Source organism: Elephas maximus, chromosome X (genome assembly GCF_024166365.1).
Source record: "Elephas maximus indicus isolate mEleMax1 chromosome X, mEleMax1 primary haplotype, whole genome shotgun sequence".
NCBI classification, from domain to species: domain Eukaryota; kingdom Metazoa; phylum Chordata; class Mammalia; order Proboscidea; family Elephantidae; genus Elephas; species Elephas maximus.
The window spans coordinates 161323115-161334310 of NC_064846.1; the positions used below are offsets into that span (position 1 = coordinate 161323115).

Below are 11196 nucleotides of genomic sequence, written 5' to 3' on the forward strand. Positions count from 1 at the left end.
TGTAATGCTTTTCTTATCCAGGGCCTCTTTCCCTCCCATATGAAGTTGGTGATTTGTTTCTCCATCTCATTAAAGAATGTCATTGGGATTTGGATTGGAATTGCTTTAAATGTATAGATCCCTTTTGGTAGAATAGACATTTTTATAGTGCTAAGTCTTCCTATCCACGAGAAGGTATGTTCTTCCACTTATGTAAGTCTCTTGGTTTCTTGCAGAAGTGTACTGTAGTTTTCTTTGTATAAGTCCTTTACGTCTCTGGTAAGACTTATTCCTAAGTATTTTATTTTCTTGGGGGCTACTGTAAATGGCATTGATTGGTGATTTCATCTTTGATGTTCTTTTTGTTGGTGTAGAGGAATCCAACTGATTTTTGTATATTTATCTTGTATCCTGATACTCTGCTGACCTCTTCTATTAGTTTCAGTAGTTTTCTGGAGGATTCCTTAGGGTTTTCTGTGTATAAGATCATGTCATCTGCAAATAGAGATACTTTGATCTCTTCCTTGCCAATCTGGATGCCATTTATTTCTTTTTGTGGCCTAATTGCTCTGGCTAGGACTTCCAGCACAATGTTGAATAAGAGTGATGGTAAAGGGCATCCTTGTCTGGTTCCCGATCTCAGTGGGAATGTTTTCAGGCTCTCTCCATTTAGGGTGATGTTGGCTGTTGGATTTGTATAAATGCCCTTTATTATGTTAAGGAATTTTCCTTCTATGCCTATTTTTCTGAGAGTTTCCATCATGAATGAGTGTTGAGCTTTGTCAAATGCCTTTTCTGCATCAATTGATAAAATCATGTGATTCTTGTTTTTTGTTTTATTTATGTGGTACAAAAAAATGTGGTGGATTATATTAATTGTTTTTCTAATGTTGAACCATCCCTGCATACCTGGTATGAATCCCACTTGGTCATGGTGAATTATTTTTTGATATGTTGTTGAATTCTATTGGCTAGAATTTTGTTGAGGATTTTTGCATCTATGTTCATGAGGGTTATAGGTCTATAATTTTCTTTTCCCTTTTCAATCTCTTCTTTTGTTATGGGTCTATTTAGTTGTTCTACCTCTGTTTGTGTTAGTTTAGGTAGGTAGTGTGTTTCTAGGAATTCGTCTGTTTCTTCTAGGTTTTCGGATTTGTTTGAGTATAGTTTTTCATAGTAATCTGATATGATTCTTTTAATTTCAGTTGGGTCCGTTGTAATATCGCCCATCTCATTTCTTATTCGGATTATTTGCTTGCTCTCTTGCTTTTCCTTTGTTGGTTTGGCCAATAGCTTATTAATTTTTTTAATTTTTTCAAAGAACCAGCTTTCGGTCTTGTTAATTCTTATCAATTGTTTTTTTGTCTTCTATTTCATTTAATTCTGGTCTAATTTTTATTGTTTGCTTTCTTCTGGTGCCTGAGGGTTTCTTTTGTTGCTCTCTTTCTATTCAAGTTGTAGGTATAATCCTTTGATTTTGGCTCTTCTTTTTGGATGTGTGCATTTATTGGTATAAATTGACCTCTCAGCACTGCTTTTGCTATGTCCCAAAGGTTCTGATAGGAAGTGTTTTCATTCTCATTGGATTCTATGAATTTCTTTATTCCATCCTTAATACCTTCTATAACCTTGTGTTTTTTGAGCAGGGTATTTTTCAGTTTCCAAGTGTTTGGTTGCTTTTCCCTTCTTTTTCTGTTATTGATTTCTACTTTTATGGTCTTATGGTCAGAGAAGCTGCTTTGTAATATTTCAGTGTTTTGGATTCTGGTAAGGCTTGCTTTATGACCTAATATGTGGTCTATTCTAGAGAATGTTCCGTGTGCACTAGAAAAGAAAGTATACTTGGCTGCTGTTGGGTGGAGTGTTCTGTATATGTCTATGAGGTCAATTTGGTTGATTGTGGCATTTAGATCTTCCACGTCTTTATTGACCTCTTTTCTAGATGTCCTGTCCTTCACCGAAAGTGGTGTGTTGAAGCCTCCTACTATTATTGTGGAGCTATCTCACTTTGCAATGCTGCTAGAGTTTGTTTTATGTATCTTGCAGCCCTGTGATTGGGTGCATAAATATTTAATATGGTTATATCCTCCTGGTATAAAAAAAATTTATCATCCCTTTAATCATTACATAGTGTCCTTCCTCATCCTTTGTGGTAGATTTAACTTTAAAATCTATTTTGTCAGAAATTAATATTGCCAGTGTTTGTTTGATTTATTTTTTTCCATCCTTTGAGTTTTAGTTTGTGTCTCCATGTCTAAGGTGTGTCTCTTGTGGGCAGCATATAGATGGATCATATTTTTTTTTATCCATTTTGCCATTTTTTGTCACTTTATTGATGCATTTAGTCCATTTAGATTCAGCTTAATTATGTATAGGTATGGATTTAGTGCCGCCATTTTGATGTCTTTTTTAGTGTGTTGTAGACAGTTTCTTTTTCCCACTTAGTTTTTTGTGCTGAGTAGTTCATATATTGTCTTTTCCTCATATTCACTGTTGTTGATTTTGCTTCTGCTGAGTATTTTTTTCTTGTATTTCATTTTGATGTGTAGGATAGTTTATCTCCTTTGTGGTTACCTTAATATTTACCCGTTTTTCTAAATTTAAACCTAACTTTTATTTCTTTATGTCGCCTTGTCTTCCTCTCCTTTTGAAAGATCTATGACTACATTTCTTAGTCCCTCTTTATTGTTTTAATATTGTCTTCTTTTACATAATAATATTGCTGTTTCCCTGTTTTGAGCGTTTATCTTGGTTTATTTTTTTGATTTCCCTGTCTGGGTTGGCATCTGGTTGCTCTATACAGTGCCCTAGTCTTGGGTTCATACCTGATATTATTGATTTTCTACATGAAAACTCCATTTGGTATTTCTTGTAGTTTTAGTTTGGTTTTTATGAATTCCCTAAACCTCTGTTTATCTGGAAATGTCCTAATTTCACCTTTATATTTGAGAGACAGTTTTGCTGGATACGTGATTCTTGGCTGGCAATTATTTTCCTTCGATTTTTTATATAAGTCATCCCATTGCCTACTTGCCTGTGTGGTTTCAGTCGAGTAGTCCAAGCTTATTCTTATTTATTCTGTTTCGTAGGTGACTTTTCGTTTATCCCTAGCTGCTCTTAAAATTCTCTCTTTTTCTTTCGTTTTGGCATGTTTGGTTATAATATGTCTTGGTGACTTTCTTTTAACATCTACCTTATGTGGAGGTCGACGAGCATCTTGGATAGATATCTTCTCATTTTTCACGGTATCAGGGAAGTTTTCTGCCTACTAATCCTCAACAATTCTCTCTGTATTTTCTGTTATCCCTCCGTGTTCTGGTACTCCAATCACTCTTAGGTTATTTCTCTTGATAGATTCCCACATGATTCTTAAAGTTTCTTCATTTTTATAAATTCCTTTATCTGATTTTTCTTGGAATATATTGGTGCCAAGTGCTTTATCTTCAAGGTCACCAATTCTGCCTTCCACTTGCTTAGTTCTGCTCCTCTGACTTTCTGTTGAGTTGTCTAACTCTGTAATTTTATTGTTAATCTTCTGAATTTCTTAGTCCTGTCTGTCTATGGATTTTTTCAGCTTATTAAATTTTTCATTATGTTCCTGGATAATCTTTCTAATTTCTTCATTTGCTTTATCTGTGTGTTCCTTGGCTTGTGCTGCGTATTGCCTGATTGCCTGTCTGATGTCTTGAAGGGTCCTGTATATTCATCTTTTGTATTCTGCCTCCGGTAATTCCAGGAGTGCACTTTCATCTAGAAGATCCCTGGATTCTTTGTTTTCAGAGTTTGTTGAAGTGATCATGGTCTGTTTCTTTATGTGATTTGATATTGACTGTTTTCTCCGAGCCATATATAAGGTATTATATTATTTTATGCTTGCTCACTGTATCCTAGCTTCTTGCCTTGTTTTCTTTTGTTATGCCCAGATGAGCTGCTTGAGTGAGCTGGCTTGATTATTTTCACCCTTGAAGTTCTGACGTCCTATCCCCAGATGGCTAGAGGTGTGATCACATATCAGTCTAGGAGTGCATTCACTTTTCTTGTATGAATTCAGTTCAGGTTTCCAGGTAGCCGTTCATCAAGTGTGTGGTACAGGCTCTGTCCTACAGTCTTAGAGGGTCAGGGGTGCTTGATGTAAGTACCGGTATCTGGTTGCAGCAGGAGATCATGCCTTGAACAAGGCAGGGTGCTGAGAATCATCTCCCAAGTGTGTCTGAGGAAAGCACATCCCTCTTCCCTAGAGTGTACAGGTGGGTGGGTTCTGAAGATGGATCATGTGCACCCAAAGTTTTTGGTTGTAGGGACCAGAAGGTATCAGTTATCCTTGGACCCCTGTCGCAGGTGGCTGGGTTATCTGAGTGAACCATCGGTTCTCAGGCTCCTAATGTGGGTAGATGAGGACCCTGTTTAATAGTCAAAGCGGTGTCAAACATTAAACACCCACCTCTCCACTGCATAGCTGGAACAGTTGTAGTCTGCCAACAAGGGCCTATTCTTCTGAAATAGGCCCACACAGGTCCATGCAAGGGTGGAATTGTACTCAAAGTTCACGGACCGTTTATGCCTGGACAGGAGCTGCTTCTGTCCTGAGCTCCCCCAGTTAGTGGAGCTGGCAAATTATCTTTTCCCCCAATTGCAAATTTATTCCTTCTCCAAGGCTGGGAGGATGGCTGTAGGCACTCAACAGGGCCTATCTGAGGCCCAGGGAAATGAACAGCTGCTGAACCTGGCTTGGGAGCCGGGGGCGCAGTAAGATACACGCAAGTACTTAGCTTTTGCCTAGAGTGCCGTTCTTCTGTGGCTCTGGAGGTGTGAGTAGGCTGTGTGGCTAGCTGCTTCTCCCTGAGGAAAGTGTGTCCGAACGCTAGTACTAGCCCACCGTAGCCGCTTCTGGGAATGGTGCCTGAGGACTCCTGGTAATTCAGGTCCGGTAACCTCTCTCCGCTTTTTTGAACGATCTCTTCCTCCCCTGCCACTCAGTTCATATTCTAACTTTGCCTTTGATGTTCAGAGCTCCTAGCTTGTCATGAATATACTCGTTTCACTTTTTTTTGGGGGGGGGTCTTTTTTGTAAGAGGGCTTGCCAGAAGTGTCTGTATTCCGCCATCTTGTCCCTGCCTCCAGCATAGTATAGTCTTTATACCTAAGATATATAAATGAAGTAATAAACAAACAAACAAAAAAACCAATCGCAGTGCCTTCAAGTTGATTCCGAGTCATAGAGACCTTGTAGGACAGGGTAGAACTGCCTCATAGAGTTTCCAGGGAGCGCCTGGCAGATTTGAACTGCCGACCCTTTGGTTAGTAGGCGTAGCACTTAACCATTATGCCACCATGGTTTCCAAGTGAAGTAATAGAGCTTTCAAAACCAACTCTGTGAAATTTTAAATTTGGACAAAGCAAGATGTAGAGAGTTTCTTACTTGTGTCGATGGTACCCAACATAGTTCTGAATTCGAGCCTGATGTTAGTAGATTTCTCTTCGGTTCCTTCCTTTATACATGTTCATATTCAACACATTTGAGCAACACTTGTGTTTCAGAACAAACTAAAGAAACCTGGCTTATAGCTCCTTTTGTAAGCACTTATCATCTAACCCAGTTGCTTTCAAACTTTTTGTTCACTGCAACCCATGGTAAGAAGTACATTTTACATTGTGACACAGTACATGTACATGGGACCTGGTATATGCGTGTGTGTGTGTGTGTGTATGAGAGTAAAACAACAAAAGGAAAAGTTTCAGAAATAGAAATACTTACTCTTTCTCTGAGTTGCATTCCAATGTTGTCTAATCTATTGCATATCTTTTTAAAGTGCTGCTAACAGTGATTTCATGACCTAGTAATTGGTCACAACTTGCAATTTCAATATCACTGAGCCCAAAAAACAAAAAAAGACCAAAGTCCAAATTCTTCCTGTCTTATGGTAAAGCAAAGCAAAACAGAATTTGTAACCAATTCAGAAATGAAGCTTTTTGTAGAAGAAAGTGTTTTTCTAATTAAAACTTTTAGTAAGAGGGGAAAAAAGTGAGTTTTATAGTTCCCTAATATCTGGAATGGAAGCCCTGGTGGCATAGTGGTTAAGAGCTACAGCTGCTAATGAAAAGGTTGGCAGTTCGAATCTACCAGGTACTCCTTGGAAACCCTTTGGGGCAGTTTTGCTCTGTCCTTTAGGGTTACTATGAGTCAGAATCGATTTGATGGCAATGGGTTAATACCTGGAATAGATTAATTCCTTTAAATTTCATTAAATTGCTATTCTATGTATTTCATCTCATTTTTATTCTTTACTGAGTTATATAAAAAGTCAAGATGTCATTTGTAGTAAAAAGAATATTCAGTGCGTGTTGGACATAGTATCCACATAGGGCGTATTTTAACAGTTTTCCCATAATACTCAAAGTTCTAGTCCTTTGTAGGAGGGCAGTCATGTGAGTTCTTTCAGCCAAGAGAATACAGTAGAGTCATTGTTGGGGGGGCGGGGGCAGAGCCAACCCCAAAAAGTAGAAGCTGATAAGAAAGCATATTTTACTTTAATATAAGGAGAAAATGAACTTGGAGAAGTAGAAGAGTTAAAACAGACAAAGTGACCAGTGTTGATAAGAGGTTCCTGCGCTAGTATGAGGTCTGGGCGTTATGGCCTCTAATAGAATTGCTTTGAAAGTATTGTTTCATTATAAACTATTTCAACCAGACAGAAATGTACAGAAAATAATACAACAACTTAACAAACACCTGTCCTCTGCCCATTGCAGAGAGAAACGTTTTTGCATTTTGTGCTCCAGGTTTTTTTTTCTTTTTAATAATCAAGCATTACTGATATAATTAAAACTCCATCCTATCATTCCTTTCCCCTCTCTTCTTTCCCAGAGGTAATCACGAAGCCCTGGAGTTGTATATATCATTCCCATGCATATTTTATACTTTTGTTACATATGTTAATAGATCTATAAATAATGTATAATATAGCTTTGTAGTTGTTTTAATGCATATAAATGGGGGTCTATAGTAGTATATATATACTTGTACAAATTTTTTTATCATTCAGCATTATGGTTTTTGAGATCTCGTTCATGCATTTCAACGGCTGATTGGTATTCCATTAAATGAACAAACCAGTTTACTTTTCTATTCTAGTATAATTTCTTATCCTAAGATTTTGTTATTTGGGAGAAACTCTTCTGGACATTGGTAGTCAGAGATAAGTCTGCCCAGTAGCCAAAGGTGATATTTAGAAGCTATTATTTAGATGCTCTCTGATCAGTGTCATTTAAGAGCTCTTTAGAAAATAATTTATACGGAGAAAATTTGTAGGCTGCAGATTTGCAATCATCAAACAGTTCTTACTCCTTACACCTCCTGTCTGTTTCTACATAAGACAAAACTGTAAAATCTTAGAGGAAGTACATTATAGGTCCTGTACTGCAGCTTCTCACCCAGAGCAGGAATTCCCATCTCGCCATGAAAGGTCGTCGCCTCCCCTTGACTGGAATACTGCCACTGATGAGGTGCTCTCTGTAAGAGAGCATTTTAAAAGAGCTCTTCTAATTCATGGGAAAGATCTTCCTTCCACTAACTCAAGATTCACCTCCCACATAATACACATGTGTTGTAGTTATCCCCTCTGGAACTAAATAGAGTAAATCTAACCACTTTTTCACATAATAGGCCTTCAGGTATTTAAAGACAGCTATGACTTCCTGCTGGGCTGTTACGAATAATAAATACACCCTCCTCCCTTTCAAGTTCAGAACCAAATTAGAAACAGCCACTAGAATCAGGCAGGTGGAGATGAACATAGCAGCTTTGTTTTTGAATTGTGCATGCCCAATCCTTCCAAACTTTCCACTTTGGAGATCCCTCCACATGGAAGCTTGAGGCTGGGATAGTTAAGTGTTTACCCAATCTTTCCCCTGTCTTAGACATTCACAGTTAAATGTCTCTGTTTCTTAAGTCATTCCTGATATAAATATTTTCCTGATCCCTCATGATCCAATTCACTGACTTATGGACATACTTGATAGTCTACAAAAGACAAAGTCTCAGATGTGCTCAAATTAGTCCAGAATGTAATAGTACTGTTGCGTCTCTTACGTTAACGCAGCCTGAGATGACATTGGCCACTTAAATTTCTGGTCAATTAAGACACCTAGATGTTTTTATATACTGATATTTATCCAGTACTTACACTGTTAGTATTTAGGCTGTTACTCTTTATACTGTAGGTATATTTTAATGTAAGTGTAGGATTTTATATTTATTCTTGCCACATTTTATCCTGCTAGTATAGACCAACGTTCCCCAGACTGTGTAATTGGTGGGTGGATGTTAATTAGGCACCTATTAATTAGACAGCTAATAGTTAGGAAAGATCTTAATCTGGCAACACAAGGGCCAGTTGATAAATGTTTCGTTTAGCCCTCAGTTTTGAAAAAAATGTGTTGAATGTCTTTAGATGGGTCAAGTACACTCAGAGCTCCAGTCCTGACCCTCTGTTACCTTAATGCCCTGCCACTGCCTTCATTTATGACCCCGCCTAGCCATCTGCATGTGCAACCTTTGAATAAGTGAAATGAAGTTACATGGTTTTTTACTGTGTGGTTTTTTTTAAAAGAGCATTTAATAGCTTATGTGCTATAGGGTTGCTATGAGTCAGAATCGACTCTCGACAGCAGTGGTTTTTTTCTGGGGGGGGGGTTTATGTGCAATGTAAATTCCCACGTGGGGACTACAGAGTGTAGCATTTCTCATTTGCCCAACCAGAATCTTTTTTTCCCCAAGAAACTTTAGGCTCCTTCCTGCAGACTGTTGAAAGCTTTGCAAGTGCTACTTTTGTCTTCTAGTGAGTGAGTCATCTATCCCAGCTTCGCTGCCACGAGCAGGTGGGACAAGCCTGCTTTCCATAACTTCTTTTATGTTCATGGAAATCCAGCAGGCTAGAGCCTCATAGTGAATCCAGTGACATATCGCCTAAAACCTCCCAGGCTACCACTGATCGATTAGTTAGCCGTTTGGGTATGAAGCCTTTTAACTTTGTCACATACCTTGCTAAAAAATTGAGTTATATGCTGCGTTTGTGGCATTGTCCTGATTTATCACCCTATGGAAAACCAGAAATGAGATAACGTAGTCAATGACTGCTGGCTTCCACTGTTCAGCAGATCTTTTCCCAAGGGTACTTAGAATATTGCCTGACAAACTATCCAGGGGCAACTCTGCTCTGCTACTAACATGTCTCTTCCTCACTTTCCCATTTGGCCTCCCACTAAGCGTGCTTCTTGAGTTCTGTTGCTACGTCACATTTCCTTGTAGTTTGCCTCTGACGACAAGATCTAAAGGCCCTCATTCCTTTTGTCAGAGGTAAACCAAGCAGTACCAAAAAATGTAGCGTTTCTAGCATCTTGCCTCTAAAAGTGTGAAAGACACTGTGGCCTCTTATGTGTTACCAAGCCTCAGCATGCCTCTATTGGATATAATGAATAAATAATCTGTTAGATGCATGTTTGCTGTTGTTGTTGTTAGGTGCCGTCGAGTTGGTTCTGACTCATAGCGACCTTGTGCACGACAGAACAAAACACTGCCCGGTCCTGAGCCATCCTTACAGTCGTTGTTCTGCATGTTTACAAATTGAATAATAATAAATGTTTACATTAAGTACCTAAGGCAGCAGAGCATTTCTAGTCTAGTCTATAGTAAGATCATGGGAGATTTTGTTGTTTTAATGGGATTTAAGCTGATGATATTTCATGTTATCCTTTATAGTCCATGTGTTTTAAATAGTTAAAGTCTAATGACTCTTTCACAGACACATCTATAGAGCTAAATTGATTTTAACTTCTGTTTTTGGAACTTTGCCACCAGAGTTTCTCCAAGACAACTTCCCAACCTTTGATCTAGCAGAAACTGGATATGACTGGAAGATGTGTGTCACAGCTGTCAATAACTTTCTCCGTAGTCTTAGATATGACCTCAAGAAGGCTGCAGCGAAGTCACAGCCGCTTCCAGCAACGACCTCTTCCACAGAGCCACGGCCAGGTGATACCGACTGACTATCTGAAGCACTTGAATGTCAGTCATACCATTTAAAAAAAAAAAAAAAGCTGTTGCATCATTTTGTAAGTTTCTCAAGTTACAGTTCCAAAATTAGTTTGTTGTAGTGATAGAGTAGTTCTGCATTCACACCTGAGGAAATAGCCAAAATTCTTTCTGCCCACACGGGAGGCGGGATTGCAATAGGAAGAGGTATAATGTCTCATCTCATGAGCAAAGCAATGAGCAGTACTCTGATAAGAACCTCTGAGGAAATGGTGGTAAACTTCTAAAGGTCGTTGTCATTGCTGTTTGAATGGAAAATGAGCGTAGCAGATTTAGCACTTCCTGACAGGACATCTCAGTAACTGTGAAGCAAATATAGGTGATTAGGCAGAGAGCCATTGTGAGAGAGGCAAGCCGTGATTCTGGGTGGAGTAACTTCCACAGAGTAGACAGTAAGTGTGTGTCAAGTGAAGCATAAAATCTGTTGTGTCCAAGGAGTGGTATGTTTTACATGTATTCAAAACCTCCATGTTAGCTTTCTTATACACCCATCAGTAAAGGAACCATAGAGTTGGCATCACATCATTTGACCTAAACTTTCAAGAGAACTGTTCTTTTGATTTACTCCTGATCAGAACAGCATTCTTTTGGATAACTCCTGATAACATTTGATCACAGAAGTATTCTCAGAGTCAACGTAAAAGATCATATTGGGAGACTTTTTGGTTCTGGTAAAGTAATTTTAAATTTCGGAATAGAGCACTATGAATAATAGGAAGCTGACCAAATTCAGACGCTAAAATTCTTGTTGGTTTCTGAAACGTCTGGGTGAAGGTTTAGTGTGTTTTTCTGATAGATCCTACTAGTTGAAATGCATACAAGTAAATCTTAAAGTGTTTAAATGAAAAAATTATTGATGAGAAGTTCATTTAGAAAGAATAAGTCTTGAAGAACAGGCAGGGTTATTAGAGAATTAAAAAATCCATTTTGTTCATGCATAGTATTTTGTTTTAACTCAAGCACTATTTTAAAGAAAGTTCTCGAATGTCTGAGCCATACAAAATGCTGTGTAAACTCACTGTTTCATCATTTGTGATTAAGAAACATTTTGTCAGTTACAGTGCTGTCTTTCAGCTTTCAACCTATTGAATAGTCCTCAGTTACGGTTGTTTATAGCATTCTTAATT

The 11196-nt window shown here is 38.3% G+C and overlaps 1 protein-coding gene across 1 annotated transcript in view; it reads left to right on the forward strand.

Annotated features, from left to right (window-relative positions):
• BEND2 (BEN domain containing 2) overlaps window positions 1-10023 on the forward strand; it is a 77800-nt gene extending 67777 nt beyond the window's left edge. The window contains exon 13 of the mRNA XM_049871565.1: window positions 9836-10023. Within this exon, the coding sequence (XP_049727522.1) occupies window positions 9836-10023 (188 nt within the window). The remainder of the gene's footprint in view (window positions 1-9835) is intronic.
• Window positions 10024-11196: the final 1173 nt, after the last annotated feature.